At 48.3% G+C, this 19,880-nt stretch overlaps 1 protein-coding gene across 3 annotated transcripts in view; it reads left to right on the plus strand.

The window, feature by feature from the left end:
- The window catches only part of WDR17 (WD repeat domain 17), a 2,439,098-nt gene that overhangs the window by 1,080,693 nt on the left and 1,338,525 nt on the right, over positions 1–19,880 (plus strand). For all 3 annotated transcript variants that reach the window (XM_069631441.1, XM_069631439.1, XM_069631440.1), the window contains 2 exons: positions 7,840–8,004; positions 8,743–8,945. In XM_069631441.1, coding sequence (XP_069487542.1) covers positions 7,840–8,004; positions 8,743–8,945 — 368 coding nt within the window. The remainder of the gene's footprint in view (positions 1–7,839; positions 8,005–8,742; positions 8,946–19,880) is intronic.

A 19,880-nucleotide genomic window follows, 5' to 3' on the forward strand; every position in this document is an offset into this window, starting at 1 on the left:
TCAGTAAAGGGGGCTTCTAGTATCATCCTATCCTCCTCTGTCAATTTAGGCATGTTAATGCCTTCCAAGAATTCCCATAGGTCCGCCTCTCTTAATCCCTCCCCTAAAGCTCTGGAGTAGAAATCATGGATGATCTCCCGCTTTTTCCGCTCTTCTCTTTCTAGTTTCCCTTCCCCATTCTTCAGCTGTGAAATATCGTTTTTCGCCTGTTGTTTTCTAAGTTTTGCTGCTAGGAATCTATTTGCTTTTTCTCCTTTGACATAATATGTTTGTTTGGTCTGAATCATTAATTGCACAGATCTAGCCGCCAAATGCGCTTCTAGTTTGGCTCTAACCTTCATCAGGAACCTCCATGTCCTCTTTGATTCCGTATCCTTATGAAGCCCCTCTGCTTCCTTGACCTCCTTTTCCAGTGCCAGTCTCACCTGCTCTTTCCCTCTCATGTATGCCGCCGTTTGCGCTATAAATTCTCCCCTCATGACCGAATTACTCGTGTCCCACACCATTCCCCAGTTCGCTCCCTCTGTGTCATTTTCTCTTAAATAAAGTCTCATGGTGTCCTCCATGTGCACCCTCACCAATGGATCTCTTAGAATGAAAGGATTCAACCTCCATGGTTTCCTCCCCTTTGGTGCCCCTCTGTCCAAATGATGGCTTTTACCCTGGTGCCTACTCCCCTCCTACTCCTCTGTCAGTCTCTCTGTCTTTTAGTCATCCGGCGTAAGGCCTTGCCTCCAAGGACTCCCTGCTGTGCCTTGCCACACCTCATGCTCCTCCACAGGAGTTTGTTCACACTCTCTTGTTCACACTCTCCGGCAGCCACTGCGGTAGTCTGCGTCTCCGTCTCCGCCCCTGCTTCTATTCTGGCCTCCCGTTTTCCGTTGTACCGCAGGGAGCACGCTTCCACACCAGCACAGCTCGCACTCCTTCGGTTCCTTGCTGGTTTCCCTTCCGCTGCCGGAGATCGCACTCCTTCTTCACTCCTTGTTCGTACTGTCGCGCCTACCAATTTGTCCCTCCTTCAATGACCACGGGACTTGGGCGTACCGTCTCTGCCCTTTGCGAATTCGGATTGCCTGGAGTTTCGGTCCGCTGCCACTCCAATGCTTAGGGGATAACCTCCTGCAGTTTCAGGGGTCACACACTCATTTTAGGGGGTTAAATTACCCTGGGACGGGATCCGCAATCAGGAGCTCATGGTTGCTGCATCTGCTGGCATCTCTGGCTAGCCACACCCTCTCTAACATTACATTTCTTATTGTTTTGTGGTGAAGTGCACCCCAACATAGTCTGACCAATGCGGAACAGAAAGAATTTCTTCCAGACGATGGATATATGAAGCAGCCCGTAGGATAGAGGAGGACAGAGATGCCACGGAGAAGGATAGAGACAGAAGAGAGCAAGCACGCAAAGGAGGGGAACAAGAGCAGAGGGAATAGGCAGCAGGAAGTCCAACAATGACAGCCATGAAATAGAGGCAGCTTTCAGACACAGTGCCCTAAGCAGTAGCAAGGATGAAATGCAGAGCTCCTCCCAGAAAGCAAGAGAATGTGACACCAGAGAATAGGGCCGCCAAGACTGAAAGGCAGAGATGAATTGTCAGATGCTGCATCACACACAGAGCTGCAAGAATATTCCCTGCTTGAGAGTTTGGCATGAGTGTGCACAACAGGAGAAGGTGCCACAGATATGAGAAGGTGAACCAAAGAAAATGCCACATCAGAGTGTAGAGTCGCTGAAGGCAAATGCCTGTGAGATAGTGGAAATGAATGATTGTGAGAAGGGAGTCTGGCAACAGGAAATTAAGTTCCATGAGTCATCAGAGATTTATTATTAGACACGTGTCAGTTGGCTGGAACCCGTAGGGAAGGTTCCTACAGCCTTTGAGAAACAAAGTTTGAAGTGAAAGGCTGAAAGATGGATCGTGCAGGTCACATTCCTAAATCTGTTGATCCAAGAGCAACACAGCATCAAGATAAATGCAGCATGCTACAATTTGCAGCTAAGATTCATAGAGCCTTTGAAAAATGAATTGTGAAGCTAATTGTGTTATGCTTAAACCTGTAGTCCATGTTACTAGAGCCATTGGGAAAGAAAGTGTAAAGAGAAACGCTGAATGCTCAAATTTGCTGTCCAGGATTTCTCACTGTCACTGTATTCCCTGAGGACTGAGTATTTCACAATTCCATCATAGGAAGACACTGTTTCATCAGGGTCTCAGCACTTGATGCACACAGTATCCTGATGTACATCCCTCAGCCTTACAACGTCTCCAAGGAACACCAGTTCAGGGATTCAACTTTTCTCATAAATAGCAAGCAGGGTTGAAGATTATCTTCAGGGTTAAAGCTCTCCATGATATTCAGATGGTAGCACAACTCTCCAGGTCCATACTGCTGCACAACACTCCAGGTCCATACTGCTTCTCCCTCCTCTGTTCAACCTTTCTCTATGTATACAACGTTTCTTGATGTCTGAATTCTCACACCCTCTTCACTTTCCCAGTTGGCTTACTGTCCTTAATGCTGGACTTGCCATCGGGTCTGTGGATTTACATGAACTGGGAATCTCAGGTGATAAAGGTTGGGTGGCCATTGAAGATTTCCAAGTGCAGGTTGGTTTTGGATGGGGTCTGCTCCTTATTTTAAGCAAGCAGTTTTCTCTCAGAATTATCATTGCATGCATATCTCATGGGGAAGTGACAACAAATCTTTAAAGGCACAGAATTCAGCACTTTCCTGGTTCTTATTCTCCTAGCAGTCAAGTAGTATGAATTTAGCATATGTACTAAATATGTCTCTGACTGGAAACCAACTTTAAGCAAATTATGTGTAACAGATGAAAAGTATGTTGGTAATTCATAGTATGTTGTATATGTTATTATAAGACTGGATGTGTGATCTGGCATAGATTGACACGTGGAGAAGAAAGGCGTTTGAAGCTGCAAGGCATCAAGTATCAGATGGTAGTGTTCTTTTTTTTTTAAAAAAACACTTTATTAAGTTTGCAATGAACAACAACAACTACCAATAAAGTAAACAATGTCTCACAGTAAAGCGTCACAACTTAATTTACAGAACAATATAAGCATCATACATCTTCAATCTGTCATAATAGCTTTATCCTGCGAAACATAACATGGGATCACTGTGATATTTGTATGTGGATTGCACACATATGTATGCAGAGTGCATTGCCTTTGCTTATTTGAGTTATTATAACCAAACCTGGTTCCATCCCACACAGTTTGAAATATGTAACTGTCCTAAATTACTCACCTTTGCAGAATCATTGTGGAGGAAATGTTAGACTTGCTACAGCAGCAGTAGTGAGACATGCCACCATTTGCATTTGGAATGGTGTGGGCGTGAACAGAGCCTTGCTTCAGGGAGTGCAGTAAAACAGTGCGACATGAAAGGATTTGTTTACCATGACAGTTTGTTCTGAGGAGGACGGCTGGTATGACCTCATAGATGGTGACTTTGTGCAAGTTTAAGATGACCAGAGACTCACTTACGGAGAGGGTGATGGTAACTGCTAATGTCAATGGGTTGTATTTGTGGGTTGTCTGTGGATGTGTTGTTAAGGACTGTAGGGATGCATTGGTTTTCTTGAGGAAGTAGTGAGCAGTTATTTATGTTAGTTTCATTTATATTAAATGTGTTTGTGCAGTTTTTGAATGCATTATCCACTTTAAGTGGTATAGATGTGAAAGTGCACTTGCTTGTCTCCCACTGTGTATGGTCATGACAGCTGACATCCTTAATCCATTCACTAATTAACTGCTCCAGATTTGCAAAGGGAATTCATCTAGCACTCAAGAGGGCAAACTATCTGTAATGCTGTAATTGCACTATGACGTATTTTCGTAAATAATCACTTTAATGATAAATTACATGAAACAATCCCATGCTCCTACAACTCCCTCAGTATTTCATTGCAGTCACATTTCAGAAATCGTCATGCCATTTTTGAGGCTACTTTGACATATGAAAAATACATTTGCTTGTGAGGACCTTCAAGAATTGTTGCAGTTGAAGTGGGGATCTCTTTTACTACTGAGGACCCAAAGTGAAAAGCAATGTTTATTTGTTACTTTACTATGCTCGTGAGGAGACAGTTGACAAAAACCTACTAGTGAGGATCCAAGTTGATCCTCACTAAAATAGAAAAACTCGACATATGGTTGACCATATTGCTCTCTAATTTACTAATTTTTTCTGTTCTCTACATGGATTCTGGGGATATACGTTAACTCATATTTTACCTGTAGATATACACCCAAAGCATAGCAGCCTCAGAACAGCGTTTTTCCTCTGATTGCTAAAAGCCGTTACCCAGAAGTATACTCATTCCCGTGCTTGTATACGCACTCATACACATTCTTCAAAGACTGCACACAACTCATATCTCGGTTCAAAGTTGTATTCACTCAAGATTATTACAAAACTTGCTGCGTAAGAAAAGCAGTAGAGCGGGGAAAGCTTACTTGCTGTTATTACCAGATTCCTACCTGTATTATTCCACATATTGCTATCACTTGTTTGGACTTTCTTTTTCTTTTTGCTATTTAAGATGTATTTGATTTTACACGTAAATTAAGAACCTTAATGTTCCTTTATGAAGGGATGTTATTTAAGGATACATGAAGAATAAATAAAAAAAAATGAAGGTAATAATTGGGAATTTAATCAAGTCATTTTTCGAGGAACAATATTAATTGACTGTTTTGACCCATTCATGTTTATGCCCCATAGCAGGGTAGTGCCTGGTGACATTAGCGGGCGGAATCTTAAAACTTCAGTGTTATCATTTCATTTATAATGTTCAATATATGCCTACCAAATATTTCTACATGCAGGATCCTTCACTCTTGTATAATATGTGAACCATGTTTGCTTGGTAGTCGTGTCCTCCATCCCAACTTTCACCTTGAGGTTTCTGTTGGTTGAGTAATACCTCAGAATTTCTTTCCCCATGCCCAAGGCTTTCTGCGGCCATACTTTGTCTACCATGGTTGTAGACAAAATTGAATTCCCCTATCTCTATTCACCTGGGTCGTTTCGCTCTCACGTGATCCCTAACCACTTCTTTCAGGCCAGCAACAACAACATTTCTTGAAAAATAGTGGACGATTGTTTGACAAATGTAACTTATTCTCTGGCCTCTTCCATATCATGCCTTCATCGTGCACACTTTTCTTCACGTTTTTTTAACCACAGAGGATACAACCTGTTATGTGCTTTTGAACCTCCCTTTACCTCAACCACCCTATTTGCTTAATTGTGACATCAAACTTGTTAACTGCTTCCTTCCCTTATAATAATCATTGTTATTGCCTTTATTTTTGTCCATATTCTTAAACTGGGTTTTTGCCATCAAGCAATGACTGCTTCATTTATTGTCATGTGTTGGCAGCATAGCAAGGCTGGAATAGAGTCGTCAACAAAGGAAAGGATGTTATATCCTTCATGCCCTATCATTATTTCTTGTGTGTGTTTGCATTGCATGAATTGCGCTTGTCAGAGGTTCTACGCTGAGATCAAATAACCGAGATCAGTAAGCAATCTTGTAACCAGCTGCGTTTAAATGTAAACTGAACAGGGTTTTAATTGTCCCTTCTTCAGGAACATTGCACTAGTCATCTAAACACCATGTTGTTACTTCACAGTACCTCAAGTAATTTTAAACTATGATTTGGGCTAGTGTACCTATAGTAACACCAGACCCCCAGTGACACATGTTAGTCACTGTGAACAAGAGTTTCATGTTTGCAGAGCTCCATCCAAATTATTGTGGCTTCTCTGATCTATTTTGCAACTGGTACTTTCACATTTGCCTTGGATCGCATGTGTTCACAATAATTTCAAAAGCATATGCGTCACTGGGTTTACTAATGAAAAATTACATAATACAAATGAATTTCATTGCAAAAACATGTGAGAGAAAGGAGTGAAGTGATAAGCTGTTAAATTGTAAATAGTTTAGTTATAAATGAAACACATCTATGCAGAGTTAAATGCAATGTATTTCTCTTTGGCTAAGCATTTTAGTTTTAAAAATGTGTACCATTCATGGCAATTTGTGGGCATTAAATTATGGGGTGGAATTGATGTGGCCTTTTACAGTGTACATTTATTGTATATTTGTGGATGATCATATTGTGCATAAAGTAAATTACAAATTTGACGCAAACAAAGTTAGATTCTGTCTAATTTGGACTACAAAGAAATAGGCCATTTATGACTGGTTGCAGTGAAAATGTACATGCAAATTGTGCTGGAATTGCACAATTAGCCACATGAAAACTTGGAACCCACATGGGCTATAGGCAGTGTTCTTTCGTGAACTTTCAATTTACAAATTTATATAAACCACCTGCAAACACAGTATCCTGATTATCAAGAAAGAGCAAGTCACTCTCTGTATAAATGTGCCCATGTGAGAAGTATGAAATATGCCTCAACAGTGAGAAGCCCGAAATCCTGCTAATTGAGTCCCCATCCATTGGATGAACAATACTGCTCCTTTACAGTTGATAAACATCCCTATCGCTGTCTCCAAAGTCATTAAAACGCTGGGCGTTTACATCGAACCTGACCTATCCAGGAATAGATAGGTTAACGCAATAGCCTCCATTTCAGCGTACCACTACAAACTCCTCAATGCAGTCAGACCATTCCTATTCCAACTGAATTGCCTCACCATTGCTAGGGCGATAATTGGGTCAAGGCTCGACTACTGCAAAGCCCTTTTTGTGGGCACTTCCCAAAAAAAATTGGCAAAACCTCAACTAGCACAGAACAATGCCCTTAGGGCTGAAATTGGCATCTCAAGACGTGACCACCATTCCGAGATCAGGAGGAAGGTCCACTGGCTCCCTGTCAAGGAAAGAATGACCCTGACGCACAAATGCCTTCACGGTCTTGCTCCTCCATACCTAGCTCAAAGAATTGGCCTCCACACCCCATCCAGGCCCCCTAGAGCGGCCTATACTAACAGAATCACTGTACCCCTTACCCGTAGAGTGCGTGCAGGTGGTACCATCTGCCCCAACATGGCGGCCACTTACTGGAATTCCCTCCCCCCCTCTATCAGGATGATTGATTCCCATGCGACCTTCAGGTAGGCCATCAAAATCAGGCTCTTTGTCTAACAATACACTGCTCCTTGTGCTGTGTAAACCTGTCATGAAAATGTTCATTGATAACTGCGACTAAGCTCTCTGTATTAAGTATTTCTGTTTGGGCCGCATTCTTGTAACCCTGAATCAAGCCTTCTTACAACCTCCTCATAGCGCCTCGATGCCCGCGGGCTGTAGTGCGCTCTACAAATGCAAATAAATAAATAAATGTTCCAACGTGGATTAAGCCAGGGTTAGAACAAGACGAGAAAAAAATTTAACCTTTTTTGAAAACCTTGGTTCCTAATAAACATATTTAAACATATATTTTTTCACTCGCTTCTCGTGTTAAAGGGACTTGCACCTGTGAATGTGTATCAGATCCCTTTGCGCGCTCAGAGTATGGTAGGTGCAAATGCGTATAGTGCAAAGGGGATTCTTTGAATCACATATGTACGTATGTACGTGCGGGCGTAGCCATAAATTGCTACTACAGCAATTTGTGTGCACAAATGTATTTTTTGTTAACCGTACCCAAAGTTCCCTCATTTAAAAAAAAGGCAGTGTGCCTTTACAGTTCTTAGCTTCTGTGCATCCAGAACAGTCCTATAGTTTGCATACCTAGCCTTAACAAACTCACTTGTGTGGACTCGTATGTATATGTGTGTTTACTTTTATGCCTTTGTAGTTCTATTGAGTTTGTCCTCTTTTCACAGGGACATGATAGCAACTGGCTCTGAGGATAAAAATGTGCGTGTCTATTACTTAGCAACCAGCTCTGACCAGCCACTGAAAGTCTTCACTGGGCACACAGCCAAAGTATTTCATGTGAGGTGGTCACCACTGAGGGAAGGGATTCTTTGTAGTGGCTCTGATGATGGGTATGTATATAATGCATCATTGCTTGTCACTCATGGTACAATGTGAATTCTGTCTACAAAAAAGCACCTTTGGTGTACGTTATCCCTTGTGTGGCAATATCGTTGTAACTGCACTGGTTACCTGGATACCCTCTGATCTCGGGGCTTGGTCCCCTCCCCGCCTATTGCACACCTGCACTGCCCCCCTGGCAACACTCGGTCTCGGGGTCTGTTTCTGTATCCCTACAGCCCCTTACCAGCACTTGGCACCTGTTGTCTGCACTTACCCTGGCACTTGCCACCGGCTGGCTGCCCTTTTTATTTATTGTCTTTATTTATTTTACTGTTATCTTATGTACTGCACTTCACCATCCCCCCCGAACCCTGCACTTTTCCCCTCCCCCCTCCCTTGTTGCACCTGGTCTAGTAAGATCGCTGTCTCTGTCTTCCCTCTGTTCCCCCTCCCTTGCCTCATTGCGCCTTGAAACACTTGTGTATAGATGCGTTATAAATTCCACCTCATAATAAACAGGAGAAATTCAGTATGAATTATATTAAGGAGAGCAGTTATTTACCCATTTTCATGCATTGGTGCATGCCGAGGATGATTTCCTTACTGACCCCAAATGTATTTCCATTTGTATTCATATCTGTCCCTCTCCTCTCAAACCCATTCAATTGCCAGCGAAAACGGAAGTGCAGCACATCAAATGGTTTCCTGTGCTGCATTCCTGAACAAAACAATCATTTTTCTTTCAGGACGGTAAGAATATGGGATTATACCCAGGATGCCTGTATTAATGTTCTCAGTGGACACACAGCACCTGTCCGTGGTCTAATGTGGAACACTGAAATCCCATACCTTTTAATATCCGGCAGTTGGGATTACACTATCCGTGTGTGGGACACAAGAGATGGCACCTGCTTGGATACTGTGTATGATCATGGTGCAGATGTCTACGGTATTGTAATTTTAACCTTTAACTTGAGGTTCAATTGTAACAAAAATGTCATATCGATGCTTCACTTTCTATATTTAATTAGCAGATTTATCTCAAGGAGATTTGTTTTCAATTATTTCTTCCTGTGATTGTCTATTTCTCTAATGAACGACGTGGAAACGAAGATACCTATCTTTCTTGTGAAGTAGTTATTAGTAACCTTCCTACTGTAGTGTCCATTATGTTTAGTCCATTTAATGCAGCTGTTCCCTGTCCAGTCCTTACGAAATGACGGCATCCAGGCCCTGAAAGACAGGCAGCCCTACTTGCCCTTAAAACATACTTTGTTTAGTGCCCCTTTTCCTGTAAATATGTCTACCTACGCCATTGGCTGGAACAGCCTGTTTAGATGCGCAAAGTGTTCACTCATTACAGAAGAAGCAATGGAAATACCAAACGACAGCGGTTAGGGAATTGCATTTCCTATCGGCAGGAATTTTGTAATGGATAAGATCACTCACTCAATTAAACCTAGCCTTTTCTTCCTGGTTACAATACACACTCTTGAGATATTGCCTCTTAGCCCAGCAACATATCCCTTTGATGCATTTTTATTTTTTAAATATGCTGACTCTTCTGTGATAAGAAAAAGAAGACAAGATAAAGTGGCGATTACCAGGAAGTAATATTATATTACGCCCTCACCCCTTTTCTTCATCACATGCCTCACTTTAAGATCTACTGAATATGGTTGCATAGGTGTGACGAAATGCCATCTGTGATTGTGAAATAGCCTGAGCTTTTTTGATTGTTAAAAATAACTTGGGTTATATTCGGTTTCTGAAAGTGGGTTCTGCTAATCAGCACCCACTTTCATTATGCCCATGCCAAAAAGCACAAACAAACTATATACCTTGCTGTGACAGTGCACTGACATCACCAGCAGCTGCACGCAGTGGTAACATCACAGGTGCAAAGGACACATGTTCATTATTGAGCACAGCTGCTGGAACCAAACATTGCAGTAAAGAGAGGTTCCTATTTAACTGTATTTACCTCTAGTTCAAAACCTGATAATTGTGTACCTCAGAGGTCTGGTTGCAGTTAGGCTACTAAGATTATACAATTATATAGCCACAAGCATTTCATATCAATGTATTGTCAGCTTAGTGGACAGCGACCTATTTTTTATTAGACAACGGTGTGTATTAAGCTGTCACACCCAGAAAGCTTACTCTTTGATCCCTTGTGAAGTATTGCCACCTCCTCCAGGGAACAGGAACACTCCCTGGAGGTCCTCTGGGAAATGGTGCTTCGAAGACAGCCCTGTCATTACAATAGCCCCCTCACACCAGGGTTCTGATTGCTGAAGTCCTATAGATTTAGATAAAAGGAGGAAGGGGGCAGAGTTAGAATAGCCAAGGAGAGAGCTCCAGTCCAAATAGGGTTCTCACCCTCTTCACATTTTGCCAGGGCTCCCAAACCTCCTGCCCTAACCCGCTTCTCTTTCTGCAGACATGGCACTCTGGGTATGACATCAGCAGGAAAAAGACACTTGTTGCTGCAGCCAGAATTTGACCCTTAACAGCAGGCTTGATGTGGACCTATTAGTGGATTGAGGAGCAGGTGCAAGTGGATGTAGGTCACCTAGCCTAAGCCCCACCCACCTGGTTGCCGCTCTTTTTCCCTACTTAAGCAGCCCTCCAGCCTCTTTTCCTCTGCAGATGGGGAGCAGGTGCAAGTGGATCTAGGTCACCTGGCCTAAGCACCACCCACATTATTAGCCCTGCCTCTTCCTTTCTGCTCTTAACTCTTAGATAAAGGGCATCTCTCGTCCGAAGCGAAGGGCAGATGAAGAAAAGGGCAATTCCTGTTTGGACCTGTTCAGACCAAGAGGAACTCCTGCTCAGACAGCAGGTAAGCATGCACCAACATGTGTTCTCTCACTCTGTCCCCACAGGCCATCCTCACCATCATTGGGCAACGTCAACTTCTCCGGTGCTGGGGTGAGGACAGGTGCTCCGTAGCACAGTAAGTTGGCATTTGTAAACTTACTGTGTATTCTCGCACAGCAGCAAGTGTGCCTTCTCCCCCCTCACTTTGTTCCGGTTGCTTCCTTGTTTGTTGGCCCTCCCTACATCCCACCGCGCTCCCATTGGTTTGCTGGCCCTTTAAATCAGCCACCCAAGTCACCCCCTGCCATGGCAGCCCGCTCGGCCAAGGACCAGAGGCTAAGGACAGCTCCACTGCTGTCTGCCAGTGTCCGCCGTGGTAGCATGTAGCCTGCAGCTGTCAACCTGCTGCGACTGATCAGGTAAGTGGAATCTGGGTGTGCTGTATTGTGCTGTGCTCAAAAACGTGGCCTTTTCCCCCTTTTGGGAAAGTCGAATCTGTGTGTGTTGTATTGTGCTGTGCTCAAATACTTAGCCAACAACTTGATCGCGTGTGCTCCTTCGCATCGTAGGTCCCTGCATCCCGTTCCGTTCCCCCCTCCTGTTTTTCCCTTCCTTCCTCTCGCATCTCAGCCCATCCCTCTTCAATCTATTGTGTACTATTTTGACACTGTCTCGTGCTCCACTGTTTCTGTGGAATTATTTTGCATTGTCTGCGTTCTTCTTCTAGGTTCCTGTTGTGTTCTGTGCCTTGTTGACTGTATTGTTGATTGTATTGACTTGGTGTTTGCTCTCTACGGGTCTTGATATTATGTTGCTATTCACAGTTTGTGGCATCACATTGCAATGGCCTGCATTCTTCACTTCTAGGCTCCGTGCTGACCTCTGTGTTTTGCTTTTGGTCCTGTATTGCATCTGCTTTCTTTACCTCCAGGTTCCCAGTTGTGATTTGTGCTTTGCCTGGTTCTGTACTACATCTGCATTCTCTACTTCTAGGTTCCCTGTTGTGCTCTTTTCTTTCTGATTGTTCTGTACTGCATCTGATTTGTAGTTCTGTTGTTCTTGTTCTTTGTTGTGCCCCCATCTGTTTCATGTCCCCCTAGTGCCTCCCCCCCCCCCTGCGTGAACTCGTCTACCCCTTCCCTGCCTGGGCTCCTCTCTCCCTACCCCCCTCTTTCCTCCCCACACCCCATATGGTGCTCTCTGTATCACCTATCTTTTCTAACTGTGTTTCTATCCACTGTCCTATCACTCTCACTAAGTCTGGCAGGAAGAGGTTCAAAGGGGACATTCTGGTCTCCAACCCAGGCTTCCTATCGCTGATACCTATACCAGTGCTTCCTCCAGACAGACCATTACCGACATACTCGGTCATTCCCTCTCCAGGCCTATGGACCCCCCATATGGTCTCTGTTCTCTCTCCTTTTTCCTCTTCTTCCATTAATGGTGGCACCCGATGGGAGGCCTTCCTGGCCCCCTTCCACTCATCTAAGACCATCATTAATGTCTACTTAAATGGCACTCCAGAGCCCTCAGGCCAATCTCCTCCTCTTTTAAAGACGCTTCTCGCACCTTATCAACTTCCTTTCCTCACCTGCTATCCCTTCTTACCCCTCTCCGGCTCCTCTGCCGCTTCCTTCCTCTGCCACCTTTTCAGCACCCTCTGGTGCTTCTCCGGCCACCCTGTTGCCTCCCTCCTCTGCCACCCCTCTGGTACTCTATTCTTTCTCTGTGCCTACCCTGTCTTCTATTCCTTCCTCCTCTGTCCATTCTCGGGCACCTCCAACACTTCCGCAGGTTGTACCTTTGGCCTGTACCCCGCCCCGGAAGCCCTTCAAATGTGGCAACCTACTCCACATCGCTACTCTCAACTCTCGTTCAGCTGTCAAACACTCATCTGACATCTGCCATCTCCTGGAAGAGCTTGATTTGGATGCACCTGGTCTCACTGACACTCGGTTCATGGCCAGCTCTGTCACAAGTTTCGACACTCTCCTTCCAGATGGCTACAAATTCTCCAGCATGGGGTCTGGCATGGATTCACATGCTCATGAATATTCCCCGTCGTCAGGCTGGGAATCCTCGGTAAAGAAAAAACTCAGTATCAGTTTCGTTTCTGATCTGACTTTCGTAGTAGTAACCAATCACTGATTTCTGCGTCATACTGACCACAGCCAATGACTGCCCTCTCCCTAAGCTCCGCCTCTGGCAGCCATCCTCAGATTTTTACCGCACGTTCAAGTGTTGGGATCCTCGTGCTATTGCTCTCGAGCTTTAGTGCATTTTCGCGCTTTTTTCATAGGAAAATGTTCTCTTTTTTCAGTCAAAGAGCCTCAAGCTCCACCGTTTCTATACCCGATCAACGGAGACCCGTGTCGGATTCTTCTACGCCCCTCAAGGGTGAAGATTTCGTCGAGCCACGCTTTGGAGGACTCCAGAACTTTCTCAGGCCCATCTCGGACATGGCCCAGGAGAAGGGAAGCTCGACGCCCGGGAAGCTGTTCAGGGTCTGCCCTGCATGCCAGCTTCAGAATGTCTTCAAGGAGGACGAACACTCCCTTTGCCTCTACTGCCTGCATGAGGACAAGACGCACGTGGAGAAGGACTGTGCGTTTTACGGGAACATGTCGGAGCGGACCATGAAGCACCGCCATCTGCGTCTCGTCAACTGGCTGGAAGGGAAGAGCCCGTCAGGCGAGATAAAGAAGAAGAAGTCTGAGCGGTCTTCTAAGACCTTTGAGGGTGCCCGGCGACGGGGGCCCAACAGAAGGCCAAGCACCGCGAGTCCGCGGGCACCGGGAGCGCCGAACGGTCGGGCTCTTCGGTTGCCAGGCAGGGCGCAGCCTCCCCGGCGCCATGAACCACGAGCCAACGCTCTGGCTCGGGTAAGAGGAAGTCCGAGCACCCGGCGAAGCTTCTGGAGAGGCCCCGGTCGAGCTCGAAGGCCAATTCGGAGGGGGAGCGAAGCGGTGACCCCCCCCTCCCTAAGGAGAAGGCGATGAGCACACCTAAGGTGGCGAAAGTCTTGATCCACCCGGCCAAGGCCTCTATCGAGACAGTCGCGGTGGCCCTGGCTCAGCCTGAGGAGGCTACACCAGTGGAGGCGACCTCGGGGCCCAGAGTCTCCCTGCCACCGCGGAGGGAGTCCTCTTTCAAGCCCATCGACAGGACCCCCGTGAAACCTCCGACGGAGAAGAAGAAGGGGGGGCTGGAGGCCATCATGGTTTCGGCCTCAACCTCTGAAGAGGAGCTGATCGAAGTCTTAAGCCACAGCATTGGCGTGGAGGAAGACCAGCCCATCGGGAGGGACCCCGACGAGGGGGACGACGAAAACGTCGAGGTTACTGACGAGGTTCCTGTCCGCCCGTCGGAACCCCCTCAACCAGTGCCGCAAGACAACTCAGCAGCCATTTTTTTGGCTATACAGTCCTTATGCTCGGAGATAAGGACGAGATTGCCGTTACCACCGACGGAGGAACCGCTCCCGACGGGGGACCCGGAGCCGGGCCCTTCTGGGAGCCCTCCTCCTAAGAGAAGAAGGATTCATCCTCCACCTCCTTTTCAACCATCGCACCTGTCTCAGCCCTCCTCCCCGTCCACGACCCGGGGGATGACACGGGGACGGACACGGCCGCGACGGGTACAGACGACAAGGTTTACGGCGAAGATCATCCGTCGTCACCTCTTCCCCGGGCTTCCCCGCCCAACGAGATTGGATCATTTCATGCAATGATCGCCAGGGCATCCAAGCTTTTCCAGCTCTGCCCGGAAGAGAAGAAGAAGGAAGGCTTCCTTTATCAATGGCGCGAGACCAAGAGGAAGACGGTCCTCGCTGTACCCCTACTGGACGATATCTGGGATGAGGGTCTCTCCCTCCTCAAGAACCATCCACAACGCCTGCGAGAAGGGATCGGTACGAGAAGAAGTACCAGGTCCCGGACGAGGCCCCCTTGTGCCTTCGGGCACAGCCGACCCCGGACGTGGTCGTCTCCGCGGCGGCCAGGAAGAAAGCGGGGGGGCATCGGCCTCCACGTCAACTTCCCGCCCCCGGACGGCGAGGGAAAGAAATTGGACACGATGGGACGCAGAGTCATCTCATCGGCAGCGACGACGATTAAGGCTGCCAACGCCTTGGCTATCGTAGCACGCTACGACAGGGAGTTGTGGTACAAGATCGCCCCCCTGCTGGACTTCCTACCAGACGACAAGAGGGCTGAGGCCCTGGAGATCTTGCAGGAAGGGGAAGTGGCATCGGACCACGCCATTACGGTAGCGACGGACATCGCTGATACTGGCTTTCGCCAGTTGGGCAATGGCGTGTTCCTTAGACGGCGTGGATGGCTCAAGGCAACGGACTTCCGGCAGGACGTGCAGACCAGAGTTTTGGACATGCCGTTCGACGGGAACAACCTGTTTGGGAAAACAGTGGACGATTCCCTGCAAGCCATCAAGGCGGACATGGAGACGGCCCGGGCTCTTGGTGTTCTCCAGCAACGACAGCCGCCCTTTCGGAGCACCGGAGGCAAGCAGGGTGCCTCCAAAGGTTCCGGCGGCGGATATTCCACCTACCGTCAAGCGGCCCGTTCGTCGTCACAGGAAGCCTACAGGGGACGAGGCAAGTCGGGCGGACCCCGCCGTCGTCGCCAGAGAGGACAACGCGGCAAAGCCTCGTCGAAGCAGGACTGAACCGGCCGTGGGGTCGGGCCCCCACCGAAGCACCCCAGTGGGAGGCGGCTGGCGAACTTCGTCGGCGTCTGGGAGTCATCATCACCGACCGTTGGGTGCTGGACGCCCTGGCCCAGGGTCACGCGCTCGAGTTTCTAAAAAAGTGCCCGCGCGTCCCCCCCGTGGCCAGGAAGGAACATCACGTCCCTCAACTTCTCTTGGAGGTAAAGGCGATGCTCAAGAAAGGCGCCATCGAGCTCGTCCCAAAGAGGTTTCGGGGCTCCGGAGTTTACTCAAGATACTTCCTCGTGAAGAAGAAGACAGGAGGATGGCGTCCCATCCTGGACCTACGACGACTGAACAAATTCATCAAGGCACAGAAGTTCCGGATGGTCACCCTCCAGCACGTCCTGGGTCAGCTGGAGGAGGGCGATTTCCTGTCGTCGTTGGACTTGGAGGATGCCTACTTCCATATCCCCATCCTAAAGGGACACCGAAAGTTTCTCAGATTCGTGGTCCAAGGGCGGCACTACCAGTTCAGAGCCCTTCCCTTCGGATTGAGGTCGGCACCCAGGGTATTCACCAAGTGCCTCGCACCGGTGGCGGCGCGGCTGCGCCTGGAGGGGATCCACGTCAACCCCTACCTGGACGACTGGCTCATCCGAGCAAAGACAAGGGAGCTTGCCGCAGAACACACCGGAGGACCGTCAAACTACTCACCGACCTGGGATTCTCCATAAACTACGCCAAGTCCCACCTGGTGCCCGCGCAAGACGCACTGTTTCTGGGAGTGAAACTCGACACAGTGGCTCTTCTGGCCTCGCCATCGAAGGAAAGAACGAGGGCCATCTTGGGCAAGGTGCAGTGGATGCTGGTTGTGGACGCGGCCAAGGTGAGGTCCATCAAATCCCTCCTCGGAATGATGTCTTCTTGCATTTATCTCATCCGCCTGTGCAGGCTTCGGATGCGCCCGTTCCAGGAGTTCCTGGACGCTCGCGGGGTCCATACGACGGGCAGCTTCGAGGACAGGATCACACTCGACAAGAGTTTCCGACGAGCAATCCGGTGGTGGGGCACCCGCGCGCATCTGACGTCGGGCATGGACTTCCAGACCCCGGGCCACCAGAAGACAGTGACCACGGATGCTTCCCTGGAAGGGTGGGGAGCGCACACCGAAAATCTGCACGCGAGAGGCCTTTGGCTTCTGACAGAGAAATCCCTCCATATCAACGTCCTGGAACTCCGTGCAGTGTTTTGGGCCCTAAGGTCCTTCCTTCCGTCCCTCAAGGGCAAGGTGGTTAGGATCTTCACCGACAACACCACCACCATGTTCTACATCAGGAAGCAGGGCGGTACCAGATCCCCAGCCCTGTCCAAGGAGGCGCAGGATCTGTGGCATTGGGCCGTTGCCCAAGGGATGTTCCTGGTGCCGTTTCATCTGGCAGGAATAAAAAACACCATCGCCGACTCGCTCAGCAGAGAGCTGCGCTCGTGCCACGAGTGGGAACTACGACAGGATCTAGTGGACCGCCTCTTCCGACGCTGGGGCACACCCCAGATCGATCTGTTCGCGACGGCGACGAACTCCAAGTGCCGGAGGTTCGCCATCAGGTTTCCCCAGCCGAGGAGCATGGGCGATGCTTTCTCGTTCCCCTGGGAGGGCCTATTTCTGTACGCGTTCCCTCCTTTGCCGTTGCTGATCCGGATCATCAACCAGCTCAAGAGGTCACGGTGCAGGATGATACTCGTCGCACCCGCGTGGCCGAGGCAGATATGGTTCCCGGACCTTCTGGACTTGTCAATGTCACTCAGAGGTATTCTTCCTTTTCTCACTTTCCCCAAGTAGCTCACTGTCTCCAGAGCTCTGGTCCTCTCTAGGCTGGACTATTGAAACAGTCTCTTTCTAAATCTTCCTGCCTCTACTCTTCTGGATCTTCTCTACAATTTATCCAGAACAGGACTGCATGACTTGCCTTTGGCCTCAAGCCCAGGGATCGTATCTCTCCAGCTCTGAAATCTCTTCACTGGCTCCCCGTGGCTTCAAGGAGCAACATCAAAACCCTCTGCATTGTCCACAAGGCTTTCTGTTGCCTGGGACCGCTCTACCTCCAACCTTCTCTTCCAAAACATCTTCCTTCTTGAGCTATCCGCTCATCCACCTCCAACTCTTTGAAGGTCAGACGCTTCTCCAAGCAGAGAGTTGGGGGCAGATCTATCTCCTTGGCTGGAGCCTCACTCTGGAACAGCCTCCCTGCCTTTCTCAAACTTGAACAGAACCACCTCCGGTTCCGGAAGCAACTCAAGACCTTCCTTTTCGCTTTCAGCTTTCTCTCTTCCACTCCCCTGCTGATGCACCTGACTGCTATGCACACTGGTCACCCTCTGAACTCGGGCCCAGGCTCCTGCATGTCCAGTTGCCCTTGCACTGCCTGCGGGCTCCCCAGCACTTATAAGGGTCTGTATCTGCAACCCTACAGTCCCTTCTCTCTGCACTTATGAGCCACCCGTTGGCTGCACTTGTGAGTTAACTGCACTTCCCTCTTTCCCTACACCCTGGTACTTCTCCCCTTCCCTGTACTTGCGCGATCTGAATGACACAAGGCCTAGTAAGAGAGAACATCTTCTGAAATTCTTAGACCTCAAGTAGTCTGCTATCGTGCTTCCCGGGTGTTTACCATGACTGAATTCCCTATGATCCAACTGAACCTTGAAATTTGTACCTACCCCTCTCTATCCTCTCCTTCCTCCCCCTCATCCCCCTCCTCCCTTTCCTCCCCCACCGACAACCCAATTCATCATTATTCTGAACCCTTCTCGCCCCCCTCCACTGAACTCCCCAACTTATCAGCATCATCTCTTCCCCACCCCGTGCACAGAACTTAAGCTTCCGCATGAGGGGTGGCTTGGTGCCCAGCCATCCACTACACCTCCGCTAACTTAACATTTGTGGCCTAACTACCCGCAGATCAACTTGCCCATACATCACTCAGTACATAAGGATATGTTACTCTGACTGTGATTTCACCTATTGTTCCTGCGGCGTTGTCTGGGGTTCCTTGGTTGCAGTTCAAGAAAAGCGTTGGCTTCCTCCGGGGTGTGAAAGAAGATTGCTCCTGCCTCATGTTCTATCCGCAGCTTAGCTGGGAACAGCATGGCATAACGGATGCCCCTCTCCTGCATTTGTTTCTGGACTTCCATGCACGTTCTCCTAGAGGCTTGTTCTTTGTCCAAAAAATCCGGGAAGTGTCTGATTGTGTCTCGTTTAGAGGGCACAGTTCCATTTTCTCTGGCTTTATGGAGAGCAAGATCTCTCTATCCCGATAATTTAGCATGCAGGCTATAATCGGCCACAGTGGGGCCCCAGTGATCGGTTTCTTCTCGCTCGGCACTCAATGCGCCTTTTCCACTATGAATACCATTGAGAAATCCTCTAGCCCCAAATTCCCGCATCTCCTATACTAGGGGTTCCATATTTCTCTGATCCACCGATTCGGGTACCCCTACTATTCTCAGGTTATTCCTTCTGGATCGGCACTCCAAATCCTCCCGTTTATCAGCAAGCCTCTTCAGGGCCCTTTTCACTAGTGTCATGTCCATGGCCGTAGACGTGGACTCATCCTCCATGTTGGATATTCGCCCCTCCACTTCATCAAGCCTCTCCCCATGTTTGTCAAGGCGAACCTGCATGTGGTCAACTTTACAAGTGAGAGTGTCCATCTTCCCATCCAGGGACTGTATGCTACTCTGCAGCTGGTTGAACATTTCCTTGATGTCTTGAAATGCCCCCGTGGGATCTTGGAGGGCGGGTTGTGGGCACCCATCTGGGGATCCCTCCACCAGCCTGTCGCTTTCTGATTGAGAAGGTGTGTCAAAATGCTATTTAGATTGTTGTTAGCCTCCTTTGCCTGATTTTGACATCTTGGTATTGCCCCAATCTTGTTCAATATAAATGCTGTGTGATATTTCTGGTGTTCGCTGCCGATCTACCCCTTCTCTGGTTGCGTTGTTCACACAGCTCCTCAGAGTCAGCCTCTTAAATAGCCAGTTTACTTCTTTACATTTCGTGGCCTTTCTGCCCTTTTGTTTCTTCAGCTTTCCCCCACGCTGATCGTGGGGGGGGCTTCTGTGTCTGCTGCAGGCACATGGATTTGTGGGGATCCTAACCGCAGACTGCTCACTGCTTCAGTGTTGTTTAGCCTCTTGGTCAGTCCTTCGTATTCCTAGGTCCTTCCGCCCTCTCACACTTGTAATTGCCCTGCACTCGATCCCAGGGGGGCATATGGTTACTGCAGTGTGGGTCTGCCCTTAAGGTCTCCAGCCGCGACTCACACACCACCTTAGTTTCTCCGTAGTTATCTCCTACGTTATGCCTCATCGGGATTGCTTTACAGTGTTGTCC

Source organism: Ambystoma mexicanum, chromosome 6q, assembly GCF_040938575.1.
Source record: "Ambystoma mexicanum isolate Mex_15411 chromosome 6q, UKY_AmexF1_1, whole genome shotgun sequence".
Taxonomy (NCBI): Eukaryota; Metazoa; Chordata; class Amphibia; order Caudata; family Ambystomatidae; genus Ambystoma; species Ambystoma mexicanum.